At 37.5% G+C, this 26,622-nt stretch overlaps 1 protein-coding gene across 2 annotated transcripts; it reads left to right on the plus strand.

Annotated features, from left to right (window-relative positions):
• The first annotated feature begins 9,965 nt into the window (after window positions 1-9,965).
• On the plus strand, window positions 9,966-25,196 carry LOC120339711 (uncharacterized). Of its 2 annotated transcripts, none has more exons than XM_039407898.2 (10): window positions 9,966-10,120; window positions 13,162-13,274; window positions 13,988-14,224; window positions 15,769-15,895; window positions 17,736-17,876; window positions 18,708-18,831; window positions 20,591-20,701; window positions 21,226-21,463; window positions 23,435-23,494; window positions 23,955-25,196. In XM_039407898.2, the coding sequence occupies exons 1-10, from the start codon at window positions 10,051-10,053 to the stop codon at window positions 23,964-23,966; spliced, it is 1,233 nt and encodes a 410-aa protein (XP_039263832.2). In that variant the 5' UTR covers window positions 9,966-10,050; the 3' UTR covers window positions 23,967-25,196. The 2 variants fall into 2 exon arrangements, with proteins under 2 accessions (XP_039263832.2, XP_039263831.2); XM_039407897.2 differs by having other exon boundaries at window positions 23,959-25,196.
• Window positions 25,197-26,622: the final 1,426 nt, after the last annotated feature.

The following is a 26,622-nucleotide window of genomic DNA, read 5'->3' on the forward strand; positions in this document are numbered from 1 at the left end:
AGGAAACATTATCCTTTCTCGTTGGTTAGGCACAGAAATTGATACGACACAGCATGGGGGCCGTCAGAAATAAAATTCACAAACAGGAGCCCGGGACCCAAAAAGTTTGGGAAACTCTGCCGGAGAGCTGATACGGTATAACTTGGCGATTAAATATATCGGTGCTCCTGAAGTATGCGAACCAAGATGGCGGACATCGAAACGTAGCATGGGTAACAAGTTAGGGTTAGGCGATAATTTTCTTCCAATTTTCCTTATTTTAGTCCTATTATCAGTTCGAAGACTAGCCAAGCGCCTCCCGTAGTATTTATACCTAAAATTATGGCCTAACCCTAACCTAGTACACATATTACATTTCGATGTCCGCCATCTTGGTTCGCATACTTCAGGAGCCCCAATATATCAGAACCCCCGAATTGTCTAAAAATTCTTGGCCACGCTACTGATTTCAGTATCTCTTAGATGCCAATCTGACAATAGGTCGTGATTTGACAACTATTTCTTTAATGAGATCTTTTTAAGCAGTAAAAATGTTTAATTAACCATGTTGCAACACAGGGTTATACTCGTTGTTGAAATTGATAAAGGTGTTCAAGTTATAGGTCTCGGGTTCATATCCCATGCTCACCGTATCACCCGGGGTGTAAAAAATTGAGAAAATACACCGAAATGAAAAGATTCCGTTCCACCTGCTTATACGCATCATTATTCGGATTGAAAATCGTATAAAATGTCACATGATCAAGCAAAAATTTAAACATAAATTCAATCACGCATCATAGATGGCCATGCCTAACAATACATGACCGCAAAGATTAAATGAGCGAAATTTGTCCGGATTTAATAATGCTCGAACAATCGGAAAACCGAGACATAAAAACCTGGAGGCAATTATAATGGATTACCTTTGCCGAGACGACACATAAGAACAGCGGGTGGCATTTGGTAATAATCACGGTTAACTCTCAATTGACCTAGGTATATCTACATACTTGTCTAAGTTTTAGTTCTGTGTAAACGCATGAAGCTTCAGTATGACGTAACAAACATATGACGTCATGATGATACTACGTCCAAGTTGTTGCATATGACGTCATGATGAAATACGTCCAAGTTGTTGCATATGACGTCACGTTTTCGTAGAACTCGTCAAGTTGTTGCATATGGCGTCATGTTTTCGTAAAACACGTCAATTTGTTGGATATTACGTCATGTTTTTGTAAAACACGTCAAGTTGTCGCATATGACGTAACGCATAAAAAGGCACCATGTTTGTGATATGACGTCGCGCTTTGGTAACATACGTCAGGTTGTTGCATATGACGTCATGTTTTTGTAAAACACGTCAAGTTGTTACATATGTCGTCACGAATTTTCAAGTCAAGTTGTTAGTAAGAATTTAAGTTTATTTTGACTCCATAATCAGCATAAAAGACGACGAAATAATTGATAATTACGGGGGTGAGCAGCCCGCGGCCCGAATGCGGAAAATTGTGCGGCCGCGAAACGAGTTTCAATTTAGTAATTTCAATTCCTATACCAGTTTATCATATATGCATAAGACGTTACAATGCTATCACAGCTAGCTTGTGCTAACAACGCATGTCATGAGATCAGCAACCAACATTTTTGTATGTGCAACTACTAGAAAGCCTATGTTAAATGGTTTAACTCAGTTATTTGTATCTGGCCCTTCCGTATTGAAGGTTGCACACGCCGAGATAAAAACAAAATAAAACTGATAATCAGGAAAGCGAACAAAACCCCAAATAAGGTTTAAAACGTACAGACTTTAGAATGAAAGGTATTGATAAAAGAAGAAGTGCGTATTTAGTTCATTAAAACACACACGCACGCAAATACATACAATCACGCAGACAAAATAAAATTAGAAAAGAGTTGCATATGACGGCACAAATTGCGAATTTTCCACCATACTGTTTTCTCACTATTAGGCTATATATAGGTATGGACGTTTCCCCGACCCTTGAACCCAGATAATGTACCCTATACTTTACTATTGTACTAGTTTACATGTTAAAAAAACATATTTTTATTAAAAATATTCAACCAAATGCCGCTTTTAGGTATTGATTTATAATTTTAGGCTAGTCTATCGCAGCGTTTAAGGGACTAATTTTTGATTATTGCAACTAAACTAAAAAAAAACTCCGCGGAAGACATAATGGCAACTAAAATACGTTATTTACAACTAATTTTTGAGAACATAACTTGTAATTTACAAACAACGGACGAAACCACAAGTCAATTTTTAAAATAAGCCAATCTTGATGTTCAAAACCACGCTTGAATATCTGTCTGAGCAAAACAAATTGCAATTGTTACGTCATTGTTTACTTAATGCTGATTGATCATTGTTACGGAAATAAACACGGAATTGATGCTTGTGGGATCATCCATATGCGTATGTCCTAGTGGTTAAAATGTTAGACTTAACTATGTTGTCTTCGAATAGTCAACATATTACGTCATATGATTGCGTCATATAAAAACGTCATATGAAAATAAGTTGATGCCGAACCGAACCGTCATTATATTACGTCACATAAAAATAAGATAGAGCTGAATTGTCATTATATTACGTCCTATGAATACGTCATATTAAAATAAGACAATACCGAATCGTCTTTATATTACGTCATATAAAAAAATGTCAATAGCCGCTTGTTTAGGTCCGTGTTCATATCAAACTCTTTGAACTCTTCATTAAACAGGTACTTTCTACGCATCCCTCCCACGCATGTTTTTCAAATGATTAAACTCGATAAAATTCCACGTCGGGAGTTGACTTTTAATTATCAGCAGTTAATCTACTAATATTGCAAAGTTATCGCTTGGCTGTTCAGCTTGGGTCTTACTAGAGTAGTTTTCTTAACATTTCTTCTTTTGTGGACCATTTTCATTGCCCAAAAATCCTGTGACCCATTACCTTTCTCATGCAGGGGGAAAAACTACAAGAAAAACAAATATTCTTCCCGCTAAGATGGACACTTTCACTTAGATAACCGAATTGATCGTGGCCACCCGCCTTTTGGGAACATTTCAATGCTGCCGTTGTCAAATTTAATTAATGCCTTTGTTTTTTTGGGTACTCCCGAAGTATGCGAACCAAGATGGCGGATACCGAAACGTAGTATGTGTACCAGGTATGTGACCGTAAAAATCTATGATTTTTATCCGCGCTCCCTTTTTTAGAATTTGTCTTGTGCCCCATCTTGAAAAATAACTAGCTAACAATAAGCTTCAAAAACAGATTGTAAGGCGAAAGTATGTTTTATTCAAAAACACTTCAATTAGCTTCACGCATCCACAATTGTCTACAACCCTTGTGGGACGCGCCCCACCATTTGTGGACCCCGGATCTAAATAGAACGTTATTTATTAACCGCTATCACATCTCAACACATCGATTGACGCGAATTCGTACTTAACCCGTGTCGACTTGTATCGTGAGTTCACGGTCTCGCAATCAACACTGTTATCTTTCTATTTCCAGACCTTAAATAGCCATTGCCACAGTTATACTAGTTATTCTTATTCATCGAGTTACATATAAAGAACAGTAATAACTGAATATTTTTAATAGTATATTTTGCATATGCACGTGGCATCAGAGGTCATTATGAAATCATGAGATAAAATAATATGTTATTTATGGTGATGTCATAAACATTTGTTTCGTATCCGCATTATGACACGACATTTAATATTATTGTATCACAAAACAGGTTAGAATCGCGCGCTAGCGAACGTAGCTAAGTCGCCTTGGGCACAAACGTTATATTAACCCTCTGCATGTCTCTCGTTATAGAATTTTGATATGATTTTATCTCATTTGATGTGAAACAGTTAACTACCGCACCACCGCCCTTCTGAAATGTTCGACATCGCCTCAATTGAAGCCAGACCTCGTTTAGCAAGCGGTTAGCGGGATTTTCAGTGAAATTTGAACAGGTTTTTATGGTTTTGGGGGGAGAGGAAAGCCGTTAAGATTTCATTCGGTGGCGGTGAGTGAGGATTTTCATAAGAACTTAGAATAGGATTGTTTTGAAGTTTTTTTGAGGAAAGAAGAAAACCTATAATACTCTGTTTGGCGGCAGGTAACCCGTTTGCCATAAGAATTTGAAATGTTTTTTGTGCTTTCTTTGGAAAGCCGATAAGACCTTGTTTGAAGGGCGGATAGCCTGGTTTTCATAATAAATTAAAACGGGATATTTTTATTCAATCTTACGAGGAAGAGAAAAGGCGATAAGCGCGTTATTCAGAAGGAACGTAGGATAGGATTATTTTATGTTTTTCTAGAGGACAGGAAAGCCGATAAAACGGATTAAACGTATAGTAAACTAAGGTCAAAGGTTGCCAGTCCATTTCGGATAATACACGTGGGCATATGGGATATAGGTGTTAGTATAGAAGGCTGTTGTCAGAAAAACTGAGCGTTGAAACGCATTTGTTATGCTCATCCCGAAGAGAGGAAAGCCGATGAAGACGTTTTAGCAACATAGCAAATTACGCTGTTTTGCCTGGTCAAAGTCCCTGCTCTTTTAATTTTGATGACGTCATCGCATACAAACAAACATAAAACTTCCCCTCAAAACCCATAGAAAGTTTTGAAATAAATAAAATTAATAGATTTCTTGTGAAAAATACAACCTTTAACGTTGATTTTGAGAGTGTTTTGGAGAGTTAGTGCTTACAAACTGACTCACATGTTCAAAAATATTATTTTTATTCGAAACAATAAACCATAATACAATGTAAACAATAAATTATTTCAACTAAACTAATTTCCTCGGAAGACACAATGGGAATTAAGGTATTCGATTTACAACTATTTTCTGGAAACACGACCAAAAACTGTAAAATAACACGCAAAACTACCAAAAAGAGGCAATGTATACAACCAAGCTTGAATATTTGTCTAAATGAAACAAGTCTTAGCGACGCCATAAATTGCAATTGTTACGTCATTGTTGACTTATTGCTGATTTGTAATTGTTGCGGAAATAAACAAGGAATTTGATGCTCGGCGAAACATCCACTCGTAGTTTGGTATTGCTTGCGCAGTGCCTCGCGCAGAGTGAATCCGTGAAAACGTCTTCAAAATAAATTAGAATTCGTCATCCAGACAGCAGGTTTGCTATTAAATAACAACACTGTATGAAATATTCATGGAACGCTGAGCCAGTTGTTTTGAAGCCGTAGTAGTAACAGTGCCTAAGCCTTGGCGTCTAGGCGTATGGAGTTACTTTATGCAGGTATAGAAAAACATAACAGAATAAAGATCTTTTGTGGAAAGCCCCCGTCAAAAACACTCCTGCCAACGATCAAAATAGATAAAAATTAGTAAATATCCAGTTATGGGTTAGGAATGCAGATTGCACCAAATTCAAATGTTTAAATTATTTCCGACCCTCACTTGATGACTACTAATTTCCTATTTAAAAACGCGGCAGTTATTCTGGGGCTGGTAGGTGGAAACGCTGTAGACATGGAGTGTGGATTTGCATGCGAGGACAATAGTTTTAATATTTTTTGGTGGAGCGACGCCGAGCCAGTTGTTTTGTAGCCGTAGTAATAGCAGTTATGCTGGGGTGTGTAGGTATCTGACGATATTTATATCCAAGTATAGAAAAACACAATAGAATGAGGATTGTGAACGAAGTCCACGACAATGCTAAAAATAAAATAGTAATTATCTTGATAGGATTTGGGTTAGGAATGCAGATTGCGATGAAAATTGAAATGTTCAAATGATTTCCCTAAACCTAACAATCACTAAATGATTACAAACTTAGTATTCTGAAACTTGGCAGTTATAATGTGGTGTGTAGGTGGAAACGCTGTATATGTGGATTATGGCTTGACTTGCAAGAACAATGGTTTTGATATTTTTTGGTGGAGCGAAGTTGCGAGTTGCTTTAATGCTCATAGTTGTATCTATGCATAAGCTGTGGTGTGTGGGCGTCTGACGTTATTCGTAACCAGGTATAGAAAAGCAAAATGGAATAAGAATCTTTTGTACAAAGTCCACGACAACGCTAAGAATAAAATAAAATTACTAATTATCCAGTTAGGGTTAAGAATCCAGATTGAGCTGGAAATGTAAATGTTGAAATCATTCCTAACGCTAACCCTAACCTTTACTGGATGATTACTAACTTTCTATTTTAAAACGTGGCATTATGACGTGTTGTGTAGGTGGAAACGTTGTATACTTGTCGAGGTTTTGATATTTTTTAAGAGAGGAGTTGCGAGTTGCTTAAGCCTTTAGTAGTAGCAGTTATGCTGTGGTGTGTATTCGTCTAACGGTATTTGTATGTAGGTATAGAAATCCATAATAGAATACGGATCTTCTGTCAGCGCTTAAAATAAGAAAATTACTAATTACCCTGTTGGAGTTAGGAATGCAGATTGCGCTAAAAATTTAAATGTTTAAACCATTCCTGACCCTCGTTGGATAATATTAATTTTGTATTTTAAAACGTTGCAGTTATAATGTGGTGTGCAGGTGGAAACGTTGTATACATGTCGAGATTTTGATATTTTTTAGGAGCGGAGTTGCTTTAAGCCCTTAGTAGCAGCAGTGCTTATGTTAAAAAGCCCGTAGTAATAGCAGTTTTGCTGTAATGTGTAGGCGTCTCAACGTTATTAGTATTCAGGTACAGAAAAACATAGTAGAATAGAAAGTCCCCATAAAAAACTGCCAACGCTTAAAATTCTAAAAGTATCAAATATCCAGCTGGGGTTTGGGATTGAAAGCTAGGAATGCAGATTGAGCCAAACTCAAATTTTCAAATCGTTTCTAACTCCAACTAGATAATTACTGATTTGTTATTTCAAAAGCGGTTTTTCTCAAATCTCACATTTTTGCATTAGTATCAGGGGCTTTATACAAAAGATCCAAGAATAGTTTGATATATATAATCATATTTTGCGTTCAGGCTTGGGCGCTCCAGAAGTGTGAGTACCAATATGGAGGTAACTAATTTTGGATCTCCTGAAGTATGCGCACCAAGATGGCGCACAACCTGAACTCAGGTTACGTACCAGGTTAGGGTTCAGGTTGTGCGACATCTTGGTGCGCATACTTCAGGAGTAACCTAATTTTAATCGCCTACTTTACATAAAGGGAAGGAAACCTATTGACAGGGGGTATATTCAATTGGTTAACACAAACAGTCCCCGAACTCGTGATAGAACGAAAAAAAAATCGAAATAAAATTATGGCCTGACCTGGTACACATACTACGGGAGTACCCATGCTTGCTTCCTATCTTGTGAAATATAAAAAATGGTGCAAGCGTGGTTAAGTTAAGTTAAGGCTTTGATTGCTAAAGTCATAGGTAATCAGATGTAGATGTACATCGAAGAATTGGTATTCTAGTATTCTGTAATTGAGAATGCCAATAACGTATTCAGATGCGTCAATAAGACTGACGTCATCACACCAGCGGAAAACTGTACAAAAAAAAATTAGAAAGCGATAAACGTCAATTTTCAACAAGTGCCCATACAATAAAGCAAAAACAACAACACCTCGCCGCACGACTTCGCAATGCAACCTATCAAGTTGGGATACATCATATAATTTTTGCGTTTCAATTAAATTTCTCTATTCGTTTGAATAATGTATGGCAGCGTAGGATCAATATATTCTGTAGTAAATGCGAATGTTTATTTATTATGAAAATTTTTCCGTGATCCCGTGTCGTATTGTAACGTTGGTTTAGTTAACTTCATGACTGGGGTTTTAGTGAATGCACGTAACTTTGCTCGGAGATGATTCTCTTTGAGATGAGCAAAGGTTCAAGAGTTAAATAAATTTCCGTCGTTTTCGTGAAAGCAATCACGAATTATCTCTCAGTGGTTCACAATAAGCTATTAGCTAGCTGCATAACCGGGATTTTATTGGGTATCCGTCATTTTTTTCAGAGATGTTAGATGAGCAAAGTTCAGAAGCGCTTACGAATCCCTTTTAAGGTTCACAATATAACGATCCATCTTACTTGTGATATGCCCAGCTAAGAAGTGTTGCGGAATCCGGTGTCCGAGTCCGGACCTTTCCAGTTTTTGATTCGTTCCGCGACTAATTCGTTAGTTTAGGTCAGGGGTGGGTAACTTCTCTAGTCGGCGGGCCGGATTATTACAAAAAATACTTCGGTATCCAATCTTTATTAAATGCTCGACACTCTCAACTTTACGTTTCTTGGGATATTTCATGGTTAATAAAACTCAATATAAAATCTAAATTTTAAAATCTTTTTATATTTAGGTTTCAAGTATAACTGATTTCAGTAGTGGGGAATGTTTACAACGCTCTCTGCTCTGACCTTTTTTTTGTTTGTTTAACAAGTGTGCTAACGCAATTTTTTGTTCACTAAGGCAATTGTTTATTTCACCATCTCGCACTGACAGTGCCGTGATAGTAGAGCGATCGGCAACTTTCATGAATGATGCGTCGGACCACATTACAGAGTGTGGTTGGATCAGTATGTTCCCCAGCTTTTCTCTTTAGGGGGGGTGTTTCAAAATTTAGGGGGTGGTAAATAATTTGCTATTAGAGATAAAACTAGGCTATTTGTATTCTTAAAAAAATGGTATGTATTTAAGAGACGATGTACATGGGGGCCCCCCTCAAGTTGATTGACGGCGAGCCAAAATCCACAGCAGAATGAAATTGTAGAGCCAGAAAAGGGGAGCGAAGAAAAGTGCGGGACGGCACGGCTGGGGTTCAGGGCGCGCTCAAGCGCCCTGAGAAAAATTTGAAAAATAGGCACCAAAATAGGCTCTAAGCTTGATTTTAGATACACCTAGCATCGCAGTTTGTTATGTAATAAAATCAATAATTATAATATTTAGCTGATAGAATTCCCGGGGAATAGATAACAAGCACGGTTTTCAACCGTAAATATATACTACTACGTTTCAACAAGTAATTTGCAAATGATAGTGACTAATGAAGTTACTTGCTCATCTGTCATTGTATGAATGGCTACTTATGGCTAGTTTTGTTACACATTTCTAATTTTTTTGAACATGTTTGTTTGACTTTTGTATGAATTAAATTTTGAAATACGCTCGTCAACTGATCATAATGTTGTATTCTTTCAGAACTGAAATATTTTGTTGGTAAGAAGACAAATCGCTGAAGTTTGATTCTTTTCAATAAAGAAATAAAAACGCTGTCATTCATCTAAAAAACGTCTGTTTTCAGTGCCTAGTTTTCGTTTTGTGACATCTTTAAGCTTTCTTAATATACGGCCGATATCTAAAATACTGCAGTGTGTAATCCTAATACCCATACGTATACATAAGATACCGGAATAATTCAATTGTTGCGAAATAAACGTGCTTAAACTGTGATAATGATGTAACAATAGACGGTATCTAAAACTCAAAAGGTACCACATGAAGGGTTAAACTATTTCACTCAAGTTCGGCGGGCCATTTCAAATGGTCACGCGGGCCGTAATTGGCCCGCAGACTGCGGTTTAGAACCCCTCAGTGTGGAATCGCACCTCAAAATTAGGGGGGGTGTTTGAAATTTTAGGGGGGGTGTTCACCCCCTATAGGGGGGGTGTAGGGAAATCACTGGGTTGGATATAGTCAGCGGGACGGCCAAAATCTCGTCGCGGGCCGAACCCGGCCCGCGGGCTGTATGTTGCCCACCCCTGGTTTAGATCATTTGTCCCACTTTGAATATGTGAGGGTTATTATCATGATTAGAAGTAATATTATTCAATTGCATTGTGACATCACTTGGTGGTTTAGGAAGTAAAGTTTTTGAGTCATGACGCCACTTTGCTGTAACAATATTCTGTCATGACGTCATTTTCTGTGATGTCATGCTGGTGAAGATACTGATCCGCAACTTATACCAAGTAATCTACATAGGATCGCATTCTATTAGCTGCTTGCCTCCTCTATATACAGAGTAATATCAAATTCATCTACTTTTCCAGGATTTGAAATAAAATTCATTTAATCATAAGGAATAACATTGAAAAGCAAGAATTACACGGAATAATGAAAAGAACTGAATTCACTTATTTGATTTGTTTGTTCATCTCCCTCGTCAAGGACACTGTCGGATCAGGTAAATTGTTGTTGGTATGAAAGGTTGCTCGAAACATCAAAGTTATTTCAAAGTTACGGGTACCCACTGAAATGTCGTGCACAAACATGACGCACGAATGCCACAAGTCATGTCGATGATAAATAAAGCACACCGGGTGTTAGAAATTGCCGACGTTTCGAATTTCTATTCAGAAAAACTTCGTCCCGGAAACTTTCGAGTGAGTACCCGTAACTTTACTCACAGATGAGTCTCCTTTACTTCTGAGTGAATGCCCGTATCTTTACTCACATATGAGTCTCCTTTACTTCTGAGTGAATGCCCGTATCTTTACTCACATATGAGTGTCCTTTACTTCTGAGTGAGTGCCCGTAACTTTCATGCCCTGATGAAGTTTTTCTGAATAGAAATTCGAAACGTCGGCAAATGACATCACCGGTTGTGCTTTATTTATCATTGGCTTAAAGATTTCGCCAAAAATCCATGTTATTATGACATAGTGCACTCGAAGTCAAAGCAAGCTACTTGAACACAATTATTATAAAACGATTTTTTCGGTCATTGATTGAATAATTTGACAGAAAAACCGTTATCGACTGAATTTTTTTTTATCCATGCCAGGGTGTAATCGCGGCATCCGAAACTTTACACGAAAATTTACGAGTTGCTGAGTATTTTTTAAATCCTACATTTTGAAATAATGTGTCGGGATATGTGAGGGAAGAAACGCTAATTGTTTTTGAAAGTTAGATTGAAGAAAAACTCGTAACCGTCAAATTTTCTGTTCAGCTACTCGATTCGATTATGACATCAGCTCAATTGGTTTGTGATGTAACACAGCCTACGGGCGTACGTTCTTATTAAAACACTTAACTTAAGAATGTTGTTGCTATTGACAACGAGTTCAAACGAGTAAACAAAACCGCAAATGCGACACATTAAAAGACTTATTAATAGCGCTGGGCATTTTCGAATACCTGGCAATTTCAGGTTTTTTATCGAATTGAATGGAATCTCGAATACTTGGAAATATATTATTATAGGCGACTTTTTTATTGTAATTAGTCCTGTCAACAAATGAATTACTGAAGACATAGAATACGTCACTCAGACAGATTGGTGAGCGTTCATACACAATTGGAAACACGTTTTATCAATAACTCACTACAGAAAATAGTCAAATGTCACAATTTCGTTGAAAAAATATGGCTTCAATATAAAATAAATTGGGAATTCACCTCGACCATTGGCGGAAAGAAACAAAACAAGATTGCGGAGATTCGAAATTTTGCTTTGAACCGATTCGAATAATATACTATTCGATTCGAATATTCAATTCGAAATGCTCAGCCCCACTGATTGGATAGTTAGATAATGAACGAACGGGAGCATCGACAATTGTTAAGTAGATGTCACTTAATCTCGAGTCAAGTCGAGTCACGGCTTATCTCGGAATGGGCCCGGTTTTTGGATCAAGGGCCAAACATTTTGCCTACTCAGACTGGCGGGCCATGTGGCGTAAAATGTGACATTTTATGAACAATATTCACAATGTTACGAGAGCAAAAGTGGAAAACATTCCGTTAATTGCAATCTCAACAAATTCCTTGAACTATTTTTAGCTGAAACATAAAGTTTGGTTTTAGTTTGGTTGTGTCAGCATCAGGCGGGCCAGATTGAACTATCTAACGGGCGGATTTAGCCCGCGGGTCGTTGTTTTCTCATTTATGGGATAATCGATGAGTTAAGCCTCTCTGATGGTTTGTTGATGGCAAGTCCGGTTTTTGCATTTTGTCCAAAGTAAAATTTATTTATTCCTCTTTGAAAACAACAAGACTCCTTTTCTGAGAACAATAATTAGACTTGAGGGCGAAGGGAAGCCGAACCTACGAATCAGCGCGGGGATAATCCGAGGTTCAATGGCAAACATATTGATAACGTTTAGCACGATGGGCCATGCCGCTGAGTCTGGACTATTGATGTCCTAAAGCAGGGATGTGCAACCTGCGGCAGACAATAAAAAAATTCGCGACTCGTGGAGATTTGACAATTTGAAATGACCCACGGCCACGGAATGAGTTTTTAATTGAGTTCCATCTGGTACGTACGCTTGTGTTGCAACTGTTTTACTCGAGTCCAAGTTATTATCTATGCTAATGACTTTACAATACCCTAACAATTAACTTGTGCAGGGCAAACAACGCATGTCATAAGATAAATACCCAAAATTTCTGGGTCTGTAACTAATAAAAGCCTATATCAAATGAAAGTGTGGCCTCGGTTTCACCCAGTTATTTGTATCTGGCCCTCTTGTATTGAAGGTTGCACACCTCTGCTATAAAGCGTCTTCGTTGTCAATGGACCTTTCCCCGACCTTTAACCTCCAGAAAATTCTTCCTATACTTTACCATTACAAAATTTTCGGGGCTATTTTAAGAGTGCTTTTGCATGTTAGCGTCTGTAAAATGGGGTATATGTTTCAAACCATCATTGTGATTTATTGCATACAACAATCTGTTTTTTAAAGGTACCGGTAAAGAATTTCAGGCCAGTCTATCACAGCTATTTCTACACTAATTTTTCTTACTGCAATTAAATTAAAACTCCTAGGAAGACAAAGTGATCATTGAATTATCTGATTTATATATAAGTTTCCAAAACACAACTGAAAACTAACGAATAGAGTTCAAAAACGCGAAAACGAAGTAATGTTTACAACCACGCTTGAAAATCTGTCTGAGTGAAAAAAGTGTCTGAGCGGATGCGAAGGGGGGGCATTGTTACGCCACTTTTTGCATTTTGCTGATTGGCCAATGTCACGAAGTAAACAAGGAAGTCTATGCTCGTGGAAAGGTCCATGAGTCTTTTTATCGCGCATGCGAAAACGAATTCCTAAATGTTGTTGCTATTAGCAACAAGTTCAAATGAGTATGCTAAACATAATCGCCGATTGATAAGGCGAGAATTGAAAAATCAGTCAATTTGATTCATTTATAGTGTTTGAGAAAAGTGTTTATTGTATAATTTTACACGACAGATCTTAAACTTTCTCTTATTTTCAGTTCCAGAATGTCAAAACGGCGGGTATTTAGACACGGACTATTATAACTGTATTTGCCTGGCTGGTTTCACTGGATATCAATGTGAAATACAGTTGCTGAACGAAGATGAAAAAGTGAGAGTTTTTGTTTGTTATTTCTCTTGAGGTTGTACCCCATAACTCTCTCTTTTCCTCAATATGTCAACAATAAAAGGGTGATTTTTTAATTTGTTTAATATGAATAACATCCCTCTTCACGAAATAGTAAGTTTATCCATTAGCTTTCGTTAGATCATAGTCTAACCTCTTCGAATAAAACAAGTTATAGCTTAATAAACAGCGAATAATATCACTATAATATCATTATTTGCTGTTTACAAAGCCATATCTTGTATTGTTTGAAGAAGTTAGACCATGATCTAACGAAAGCTCACAAATATACTTGCTATTTCACGGAAAGAGAACATGTTAATTTTAATTTTCTTCATAATACTATCTCGTTCAAGCATTCTTGTGGCAACTGACACATACGTATACGCAATAGAAAGTTAACAAGAAGAAAGGACTTGCAGTTGAGTACACAATAACCTAGTACACCCCATATAGGTTTTTTGTTTCTTTCTTTCTCTCTCTCTCTCTCAATATACCAACATTGGAAGGATGGGAGTTCTTGCTTCTTTTATTCTCCTAAACAGCTTCTCCTATTCTCTCTCTCCCTTCTTTTTCCCATATTCAACCCTCTAACTTGAATCATGGCTTGACCCTGTCTTATTTTCGCGGAAACACGCAATCTCTCTCTCGCTCTCAGGATTTGCAAAATATATTTCAAATCGCTCAATGTTTTACAGAAACTGCAAGAAGACATTCAGAGGTGCTATGATCCTCAAGTAGAAAGTATTGAACTCGGTTCAGGCTCCGGATCCGGATCTGGTGAAGGTTCCGGATTTGAGCCGACTCCAATCACACCAATTACATGCAATAACCCAGAGAAGAGGCCTGTCAAAGGAAAATGCGAATTTTACAACACGTTCGAAGGATTCGTCTTCTTGAATAAAAATCTTACAGTGCCGGAGACAGAATGCGTGGTAAGTAGTGCTGGGCATTTTTGAATACCCGATGACTTAAGAATCGGATCGAATATTTTTCTCGAATCGAATCTCGAATACTTGGAAGATATATAATTGTTTGCGGCTTTTATATTGTTATTGGTCTTGTCAACAAATGAATTACTGAAAACATGGAATACATCACTAAATCACGCGAAATAAGAAACACGTTTTATCAATAACTCACTTCAAAATATAGTCATGTCAGAATCGCGTTTTAAAAATTTAGCAACAATAAAAAAAATTTGAGAAATTCACCTCGACCATTGGAGAAAATGAAAAAACAAGATGGCGGCGATTCGAAACTTTGCTGTGAACCGATTCGAATAATTCAATATTTGGGGGGGGGGGGGGCTTTGTACAAAAAATCTGATTCAATATAAAGCAATAAACGAGAGAAAACATTGGCTCGTAGCAGTTGATGAGGGGTCGCGAAAGACTGACTCATGTGAGTCATCTCTAGACCAGTGATTCTCAAACTTTTGGTACTATGGAGCCCTTAAAATAGATGACTATTATTTAAGGAGCCCACCATAAATTTATAAAAAGGATTGTTGTCCATTGGAGCTTATGTCATATTTGAATTACCTTATTGTTGCATTATTTTGACGATAGCGTTGTCAAATTTTGTTAATGACGTTATTGCGCTTTTGGACAGTTGCAAAATTAACCAAGTCAGTAATTTAATAAGTTAACGGATAGCTCGCGCCGCCCCTAGGTTTTACTCACGGAGTCCTGGGGTTCCGTATGAAGCACATTGAGAAACCTATGATCTAGATTCTAGACTGCATATTATGAACCCGACCAGGGATTCTTAGAGTGGGCGATATCCACCTTCATGAGACGAAAGACACAAATAGGCCCTAGGACGTGATAGGTGGGTGATAGCGCAAGTTTGAAATGACAAACTTATTCCAAAACTCAGATTCACTCATTTGACAATACTTCCTCATTTATCACGAAATATAAGTATTGATCATTTCATTTCCGAAATTGATGAGCTTTAGTTCAGTTGTAATAGTAAAAAAATTGTCCCGGAAAAGTTGCAATAAACTATTCGAAAGTTAGCTACCAGTAATTGTTAGCGTCACGTGGTTGTATATTTTGATGAAAAATGATGGTTTGATCATGTAAATCAGTTTGTAAATTTCCGGGGTCAAGGCTCGAGGAAAGATCCATTGCCATTACATAATTGTTACTTCTTTAGAAATACGCTTGCCATCGCACCTCTGATTACTCTGCGTGGGTTCGCAAGTTCAAATCCCGTGCGGGGATGGTCATGTGAAAGCGAATTGATGGACTCCTCGCCGCCGTAGGGTGGTTAATGTAACCGCTGGTCGGTTACGGCTTCCTTCACCATCAAGTCCATGCCTACGAAAAATATTAAAAGTAACTAACTAATTCCATACCCGACATGGAATGGTCACCGGGCAAGAGGCTGTAGTTAGCAAAATATGGTTGAGCCGTCTTATCCTTTCCTCTCCCCCGGGATAAATATGTGAATCCTATCATTTTATTTTTAGTTGGAAGTAATTTTTACTCCAGTCGAAGGGTTCATAGCAGTGAAGGCGAAAAGAGGAAAACTAGATACCTCGTCAAATGATGCAGTTGGTTATAAGGACGAAGACATCAGCGATGCAGCCCCAAGTGGTATTATAACTTATCTTACCATTCGGTATATGTGTATGTGCGTTAGTGTGTGTCTTTTGATGTGTGTATGCTTGTATATGTGCATTTAAACATGTGTACAGATTTTAAAAGTTAACATTTGGAACCAAAAGCATCGAGAACAGAAAAATTGCTTGTTGTATTACGTTCTTGTATATTTGCATTTTAAACATGAGAGAGAGTTGCGTTTTTCAATGTGTGTATGCCTGTATGTGTGCGTTTTTCGAATGTACATGTGGCTTTTAGAAGTTAACGTTTAAAAGCAAAAGCATCGAGAACAGGAAAAAAACGTTCTGGTATATGTGCGTCCTTGTATGTGTGCATGCAAGACTTCGATCCTGGAGACATCAGCGATGTAGCCCCAAGTGGTATTATACCTTGTAGTACCATTCGGTATATATGTGCGTTTTATACATGAGAGATCGTGTGTGTTTTTCAGTGTGTGCATGCTTGTATTGGTGCGTTTAATACATGTGTGTGTTGATTGAGACATTCAAAAGTAGAGGCTTCGATCCAGGAGACATGAGCGATACATCCCTCCAAAGTATAAAGTCTTATAGTACCATTCGGTATATATGTGCGTTTTATACATGAGAGATCGTGTGTGTTTTTCAATGTGTACATGCTTGTATGCGTGCATTTTATACATGTGTGTGTGAATTGAAACATTTATAAGTGGAGACTTCGATCCTGGAGATATGAGCGATGCATCCCTACAAAGTATAATGTCTTCGGTGTGTATGTGCACTTCGAACGTGAGAGAGTATGTGTGTATTTTAATGTGTACATGCTTGTATCTGTGCGTTTATATTTGTGTATGTGGATTATAGGCTTCAACATTTAAAAACGAAAGCAGCGAACACGGGAAAAGGAGCGTCCTTGTATATGTGCGTTACCTACATGTGTATGGACGTTTTATGCATGAAAGAGTGTCATTCAATGTGTGCATGCTTGAATATATACGTTTCATTAGTGTGTATGTTAATAAAAGTGGAAGCATAGAACAAATGCAGAAGTAGTTGATGTTTTGTATGTGAGTCTATATTGATAAGTCCTAACATGTTTGAGAGATATTTGAATGTGTATGTGCTTCATATGTGCGTTTTATTTATTCGTGTTTACGCGGATTGAATTGGTGCGTACTATAAATGGAAAATAGTGTGAGTATTTTTCACGTGAAAAAGTGTGTGTGTCCATGAATGTGCGTGCATGTATGTGTGCTTTTTATGCATAAGAGAATATGTGTGTCGTTTAATGATCATATGTGCTTAATATTTTTTTTACATGAGAAGATGTAAGTGTCTTTCAGAGTGTATGTGTATTTTTGATTGTGTGTTATTTGTTTTATATGTATATGGTATGTGACATCAACCTTTAAAATTAAAAGCATCAAGTACAGAGGATGTTGACTTTTCCTAAATGCGAACCAATAAAAACAATATATTTTTCAGTGTGTGAAAGTGTGTGTGTGTCTGTATACGTGAGTTTTATATGTGCGTATTCGATTTTTCTGCAACAAACCATTTTAGAGCCGTCCTCAGTGTCCAAGCCAGTCTATTATTATACTTACACCATTTTGAACATGTGAAAATGTGCGTGTGTGTGCTTGTAAACGTGATATTAGAGCAGAGTTTCCCAAACTCCGGGGGCCCGTGTTGACTGTACAGGGGGTCCGCAATAATATGAAAAGAATCTGATCGATCTTTAATAATTGATTTCAAGTAATATCCATTGCTATTATTAAAAGCAATTAAACTCTGTTTCAAAGTGTGTAGTGTATGTGCTTGTATATTTCTGTTTCATACATGACAAACTATTTCAGATCCGTCCTCATATCCCGTGCCAGTTCATTATTACACATACATCGTACATGCATCAAGCGATGCCAGCTATACTGAACTTCGAGGCGATGTACATGCTGCGGTTAAAGTCTCCGACGTGTTGCAACAATCCGGGTTTAAAGGTAAGTTAGACTTCGACTTTCTAGACTGAACATTTTTCGCAATTAAGCAAATTTTTTTACTATAGTGTGGGGCAGGTCCATTGGCATATGTCTTATAAATGCTGACAAAATTTTAGAAGAAACCATTCGTGCCTCGTGCAGTCAAGTTCCAATCAGATCAAGGCGTGTAGTGAAGGCAAAGGGAAAATATATCGAAAAATAACAACGAATTCCATTATTTATCTTTATAATGCTATTTTCTGCAAAATGAATTTTTTTCTTTCTTACATTTTATATTGTAGATATTTTCATGAACATTTGTCTACTATTGGTCTGTACATAACCACGCACACAGTCCAATCTAACATTCTTTCAATGACCTCAATAAATGAATAAAAAGCACATAAGGTTAATTTTGATCCCCATTCTTACACATAAAAATGTGCACATGTAACCCCACAATTGCACACATATTTCTAATTTTGACTTATGTTGAGGTGTGAGGAAAACCCCTACAGGTACACAACACACATAACCACACACACATTCCTAATCTAATCTTGTTCCAGAGATCTCGATGAGTGCATCATACATGAAGTTAATTGTGATCCAAATTCAAACACATAAAAACGCGCACATAACCCCTACAGGCACGCAACACGCATAATCACATACATATCCATAATCTATCCTTGTTTTAAAGATCTCGTTGAATTCTTCACATAAAAGATAATCTTACACTTTTCGCACACACTCCATGGACGCGCACACACAACCACACGGGCATTCACACATTTCTATGTGATTTCACACTTAACCACATACACATTATAATCTAACCTTGTTTTACAGATCTCAACGAATGCATCACACAAAGAGACACATGTGATTCCAATTCCACATGCACCAATAACATCGGCTCCTACACATGTGAATGCAATCTCAATTACACAGACGTGACAACTGAGGGTGAAAGGTCAGTCAAACGTGTTTGTGATTAGTAACCCAAAATGCAATTTATTATTGGTAATCCCGTAGTATGTGTACCAGATTAGGGTTAGACCATAATTTTATTACGATTTTCCATGTTTTAGTTCTATTACAAGTTTGGGGACTGTCTGTGTTAGCCAAGTGAATATACCCCCTGTCCATAGGTTTCAGTCCCTTTATACAACTTGATGTAATGTGGGCGAACAAAATTAGTTGCATCCATAATGGTACACATACTTATGAAGCGCCGCCAGTGGTTCTAAATAGTGGTTCAACAAAGCGCCGCCTTCCTTTCAGCAAAGCTAGCTACTAGATTTACCTAATTTACTCTTTTATTAAAAACCGGAATGATCAAATTACTTGATTATATTCATTCAATGTGAAGGCTACTTTTGTATATAAGCAACTAACAGTTTACTGTATAATTACTGTTACTCGATTTCTATTTTATGAGGGAAAAAATGACGTTATAGTATGACGTCACATTCAAAATAATTGAATTATTCCACAATGCAATTTATTATTTTGTGCAAAGAAATCCATTATTTAGAATTATGATTGTCCCTCATCTTTCTGCGGCTCTCGATAAAACACCATAAACAATTATCTTACACATGTTTTCATCTGAGTCTCGTTGCGCTATTTTGTATTTTATGTGAAAAATATACATTAAATTTGTATTGTGTGCAAATGTCAGGAGTGTGCAACCTTTAATACAGGAGGGCTAGAATCTAGATACAAATAACTTGGTAACACCGCGGAACGCACCTTTATTTAACATATGCTTTCTAGTAGTTGCAAGCACAAAACTTTTAGTTATTGATCATATGACAAGCACAAGCCAGCTGTTAGGGCATTGTAACGTCATTAGCATAGATAATAAATCGGACTTAATTATAGACTTGTAGTTACTCGTACGTACCAGATTACCAGAGGGCTAGATACAAATAACTTGGTAACACCGCGGAACGCATCTTTATTGGACACGTTTAGTGGCCATAACGATCGTTTCAATATTATGTTGTTGTTGTTGTTGTTCTTGTTCTCTGACACGTTTTTAAAAAATCGCTTTTCTCTTCGAATACTGGACCAATTGTTTTGAAATTTTCAGTGGTTAAAGATTAATTTCTTCGCTAGAAGGCTATTGCTTTTATTTATTTCAAAATTTTGCGTGAATTCTATGAAATTTGATATTTCGTCTAAAATTTTGCTGTATTATTTTTTATCCATGGGAACACGGATTTTAGTCAGTGTCATGACTGGCTGTACGTTTTGATTCTGCAAAATTCATGCTACTGGAAATTCAGAACTTTCTTGAGGGTACCGGTAGCGTCAAAGGTACCGGTAAAGACTGATTCGCTCTGGTCTAACGTGTCCATATATTTGTGCGTAGCTCTCTTATTTAACATATGCTTTCTAGTAGTTGCAGGCACAAGATTTTTTGGTAATAATTGATCATGTGACATGCGTTGTTCGCATCACACTAGCTAGCTATTTGAACATTGTAACGTCATAAGCAAAGATAATAAATTGAACTCAGGTATAGGTTTAGAATCACTCGGACGTACCAGATTGAACCAAATTAAAAACTCGTTTCACGGGCCGTACATTTTTTTTTGTGGGGCGCATCTGGCCCGCGGGCCGCAGGTTGCACCCCCCCTCGTTTTAAATCATCAAATGTACTTTGTTCAAGGTCATCCTATGAAGACACCCAATAAAAATTCTGTTACATGTTCTTATTACAGGCTTGGATCTAAATGCCGATATGTTTGTGCTGCTGAATACGGTTCCAATGATCCGTACTGTATAAACGAGGGAGTTTGCCATATAACGCTGGAGGGGAATGCGATGTGCGAGTGAGTTGACTGCTTTTTTTGTTTACCTAGAAGGAACTATATGGATTGTTGTTGTTAATCTTTCTATTGTTGTTGGGCTCTTTTCTCTGTGAATGTGGCAATTATTTTATTGCTATCAAATTACATAGCCACTTATTTTGACCGAAGATAAACAGTATTATGAGACCCTAACAAGGCTGGTTGCGCTTAAGAGGAGCAACATTTTCGATTTTTATTTCTATTATCCTGGAACAAGGGAGTAGCCAGTTTTCCATACCATACATAGCTTTGTCGTTGATGTAATTTTTTTCATAAGGAGGCGTTTTCGTGATGAGAGGGTTTCAAAAGTAGTGAATATTTTGGTTAAACTATTCGGGGAGGAGGAGGGGGTCGTAAAAACAAATTTTCTGGGTACAATTTTTATGGGGAAAGGGATTTTATAGAAAGGAATAGCGTGGGGGAATCTTAAAAGGGAAAAAAATTAATCAAATTTTAAGGGCGAATCTTCCTATGTACTTCAATAACAATCTCAAATGATTTTACAGTTGTCCAATAAACTACGCAGGAGATCAATGCGAGAACGATTGGCATATTTTCCTGAACGCTACCATCGGTCTTACAGTAGCTCTGGGACTTATTTTAGTCATCTTTGCGTTCGTCACTCTCATGCTCTACTTCCGAAACAGGATTAAACGGAACAGTTCGAAATCGAACTTTGTTGAACTGGAATCTCACTCTGCTAACGGAGAGTTCAGTCAGCCGAACGAAACAACCGAAATAAAGGTAAGTGTTATTAATTTGGGTCTGGTGTAGTTTAGTACCACAAGTACTTCTGGTGGACGTGTCTCAACATTTTCATGTACTCCCGAAGTATGTGAGCCAAGATTGCGGACCAGGACATAGTATGTGTACCAGGTTAGTCCATAATTTCAGGTACTAATACTACGGGATTGGCAAGTCCCAGAACTCGTCATAGAACTGAAATAAGGAAAATTGGAATAAAATTATGGAATACCCCTAACCCAGTACACATTCTATGTTTCGGTGTTCGCCATCTTGGTTCACATTATTCGGGAGTACCTAATTTTGTAAAATGTCAATCCTGACCCCCGCCTGATGACATCATCCAAAATTTGAGTGTTGATTCAAAGACTAATAACTTATAGACACCATGGCTTTGTTTTAAGGCGTTGTAATATTCTTCTTCTGGCGCTCCAGAAGTGTGTGTACCAATATAGAGTTAACGAATTTTGTTCGCCTACTTTACATCAAGTTGAGTAAAGAGACTGAAACATATGGGCAGGGGGTATAATCACTTGGCTAAAACAGACAGTCCCCGAACTCGTAATAGACTGAAATGAGGAAAATCGGAATAAAATTACGGCCCCAATCTGGTACACGCACTATGGGAGTACCCTTCTCCTTCTAGGGCGATTATGGTCTTCCATTGCAATCGGTTGTCAGTTCTCCCGATGAGTTCATTGTTGGAGGAATTTCTCCTCGTTGCGGAGTTACCCTGGCTATCGGTGTATTTGTAACATATTCCATATAAATAAGACTACAGACAGAAGCAACTGCACGTGAAAAGCTATTCTGATTTTAGGCGTAAATATAATATTTTTACTTCGCACCTTTCTCCCCAATTTATTACACTTTGATTGAGGTGTCGCGGACTTGAATCTGAGATCATAGCCGGACCGAACAAAAATGTTGATATAAACTAAATTTGTATAATGTCTGAACTGTTAAAAAAGCTTCATATTTGAGATGGCTGTGGCTTTGATTTTAAAAGCTGTGTAAAGTATTTAGAAGATATTTACTCTTGAGTATCACGAAACAACACAGATAGACAGTTGGTAGCATTGAACTGCTTACCAAATTGTCAATACCAGAAACTTGCGTGGAAATTGTTTCTCATTTTTAAATGAATTGATATAATCCTATTTGCAATTAAAACTCTAACTCTGTCTGTTTGCCATGACGACGGAAATTATAATGGGGCCACCTATATATTAATTCGGTAACTCTGCATTACTCAGCTGTCATATTCGTACAAATTCAGTGAAGAGCAAAGCTCATTTCTCCTTGCATTTACTTCAACGACAACTTTCGATTGTAATTGTCATCGCTTCCATGATGTCACAATTCAAGAACTGTCGAAGATAACTTAATTACTGTAACGTCATAAAAATCGATAACGTTAATTGTTTTGAACTCGCCATTCAGAACTCGCAAGTAAACAAAGCCAGCTGTTTACTCTTGAGTATCTTGAGAAATACACCTATTGAGAAAGGTCGAAGTATGGTGGATTAGCCAATTTCTAAACAATTTACTGAACTCCGAGGGAGAAACGCAATCTGAATAACAAGACACTTTTATGCCAAACTTATTCAAATTTTGACCTCATTGACACCTGACGCCTTTAGGGACAATTTACTACTGATATAGAAAAAGAATTTGTCAAGTCTCGCGCGCCATCTCGATATTAACTAGCTAACAACAAGCTACAAATAACAGATAGTAAGATGAAAGTGAGTTATTCATAAAATAACGTTGAAAATGAGTGGACGGGACGTAAATATAATTAGCTTCACGCCTCCTCAAAAAATTGTCTAATTCCTTCCTTGCTGAGCGTGCCCCATTATTTGAGAACCACTGCTCTAAGAAATAGACGTGTTATTTTGTTGGCTTCATGTTTGTCGATGTACTTTACCTCAAATAGAAATTAACCTTTATTTGTGTATTCATACTCAGGGCATCTCTAACCCCTATGTCAGCTCAGATGAAGGAATAACCGTTGCCACAAATTCAAAGGTAAGAAGTCTAATCCATATTTAAAACAGGATCTGAAAATATGATTTTCATGTTTATTCTGTCGGAAATGGAAAGCCGTCAATACGGCTTAATTTACCGACAAACTATTCACTCTCGTCCGGTTACCAGTCCATGTCGGGTATTGGATTAGTTAACCAGTTATTTGTTTCCGATGCATGGATTTAATGGTGAAAGAAGCCGAAACCAACAAGCGAAGGGAAGGCTTCAAGTTAGATCATATCAGCTAGCGGTTCAGACCGAAAGACGTGAGTTTGCAAGTGTCTTGAGCGTCTAAAAGGCATTTCATCTATAAAAAATTGCTATCTTTGATACATTTAGAAAAAAGGGGGCCGGCCCGCACCCCATCCCCTCTGCCTAGGCCCCTGCGAGTCCAACTCTAGTGGAGTCAATGACTCCAAAACGGTGCTAGTTACCTCAAACACTTTTTTCTATTTGCAAGATAGGTCGATGATGAACCGGATGTTCCTGAAGTGGAAGAAGACAGATTATAGCCTGTCACCAACACGATGACGTCACCAACACAATGACGTCATAAAATTTCTTTGCCAACAACATTCTCTGAAACTAACATTGTGAATGATGTTTCTAATGAAATTGATGCTAATTATTATTTTGCTGCACTTTTAATAAAAATCAGTTAATTTTATCTGGATTTTATGTGAAATCAAAATCTGTCAGGGCTGCAAAGTCGGAGAAAAATTTGCCGGATTTGCCAAAATTTTGACTCCAATCTCAACTCAGGGTCTAGGAAAGTTTGGCTAAGAATTAAAGAAAATCGAATCTTGACTAGAAAAATTTAAATGAGTCCGCGGACTTCTCTGTTGGAATATCTGTGTTAAATACGGGGTTCCCAAACATGGCGTCGCAGAATAATTTCCGAGCGGCCGGCAAAATATTTGTACATTTCCAAAAAAAAATTTTGTTTTGCAAATGAGAACTTGTCATAAAATTCGTTATTTTTACAAGGTGATTCCTAGTACAGATTATTGAGGCGTCACGATTCAGCATTCATTAAAGTCTTTCTATCGTTGACGCGGTGGTAAGTGGTCCAGTGCCGATCTATCTGTGTCGTTTTCTTAATTATGTACTTCCTTTAGTTCACTCAAAGTATACAGACTCCGGTAATTTTCCTACCCTCCTCCAAATTTAGAGGTTTGACACCGCACCAAGATCCAACGTTCATAAGTCTGAATTATCTGCTCCCAAAATTTCGACTGAAACGCTATTCAAAAATACTGGGTTTAGCGATGGCGCAAATATTGTATTGTCTGGGTGGCACCGCATTTCAACGTAGAGTGATAAATTCACAATAAATCACCCTTTCTCCCCTTTTCTGCGACATTTAAAAAACTCAAATAACGTCAAAAACGTTACTAACTCCGGTTCTGCAGCCCTGATGCCAGTAAACAGGGACGTGCTCAAGGTGTGACTTTGAATGCAATTTCGATTAATAAATCGTGTTTTAGATTTACCTATACCAATTACTCTAATATCATCAGGAATATGTAAAAGATGTTACATTATTACTTTCCGTGATTTGTCGATTTCAATTTTTAGAATATCTTACATACTTTAAGCAACTCGTGGTCTCAAACGATATTTTAACGTTGAACTTTTATATTTAGACAAAGTCCTTTTCGTTCAAAATTGATTAAACGAAATACATATTAAATGAGAAAGATTGTGCTACTTCTGATTGGGGCGTTAAGAACAAACTCTGATGAAGTTGTGGGAGTTTCGAGGGTGTGTCAGTGATAATTATGTGTGTTTTTCAGTAGCAGATACCATTACTCGTTGTCATATTCACAAAAGTGCGTAGAAGGATTCGGAAAATATCTTTTGTACCAAGTCCACTCCAAAATATCATCTCCGCCAGAGCACAAAATAATAAAATTATTGAATATCCAGTTAGGGTTAGGAATGCAGAATGCGATGGAAATTCGATGTTTTAAATCGTTTCTCGTCCTAACCCTATGAACTTTGTCCCTTTTGCCTAGCTAACCCAACTTAAGATAACAGTGGGGCAATGACGGGACGGGATTTGGGTGTTTTACGTAACCGCTGGTCGGGTACGGTTTTAAAACAAATCACGAATCTGAAAACGAGATAGCGATCAGAGACCGCAGACTTATCGATCTAGCGCCATGTATCTTTTGCTCTGACTCAAGAGCGACACCGCGTGTCCTGTCACTAATTAATTAATAACTAATAATACGACATATTTCATCTAAAATCAATAGGCTCCTGGTCCGAGATATGATAAATGCACATGCAAAATTTGGAGCAGATTCAACCGCGCTTTCGTGAGATATCGCGTAACATGCGAAAGTGTCTAACAGGCAGACAAACAAACAAAACAAATACCTATCAACATACTTACCGATCGAAATCGATAAATAACAAACAACTGGTGAACTTATCCCATCCCCTACATGAGCTGGTAACTGGACCAGAGGCTGATCAAGCAGTCTTATCGGCCTTTCTCTTATCCGAAATAAATATGTAAAATCCTATCTTATCTTCTTATCACTCCTGAGTGATAAACCATAAATCTTATACTCAGTGCTTTGCTGGATTTGTTGACTTGCGAGTTCTGAATGGCGAGTTCAAAAAAATTAACGTTATCGATGTTTATGACGTTACAGTAATTAAGTTATATTCGACAGTCCTTGAATTGTGGCATCATGAAAGCGATGACAATTACAATCGAAAATTGTCGTTGAAGTAAATGCAAGAAGAAATGAGCTTTGTTCTTCACTGAATTTGTACGAATATGACAGCTGAGTAATGCAGAGTTACCGAATTAATATATGGGTGGCCTCATTATAATTTCCGTCATCATGGCGAACAGACAGAGTTTGAGTTTTAAACGAAAATAGGATTATATCAATTCATTTAAAAATGATAAACAATTTCTGGTATTGACAATTTGGTAAGCAGTTCAATGCTACTAACTGTCTATCTGTTTCATTTTAAACGTTAGTTTGCTCAAAGTGTTTACACCCCAGCAATTCCCCCCCCCCCCCCCTAATTTGGAGGCTTGACACTTTATATGTGGCCTTCTCTATAAGTATCGTGGACATGCTAGAGTATGGTTCCATATCAGA

This window comes from Styela clava, chromosome 9 (assembly GCF_964204865.1).
Source record: "Styela clava chromosome 9, kaStyClav1.hap1.2, whole genome shotgun sequence".
In the NCBI taxonomy this organism is placed as follows: Eukaryota; Metazoa; Chordata; class Ascidiacea; order Stolidobranchia; family Styelidae; genus Styela; species Styela clava.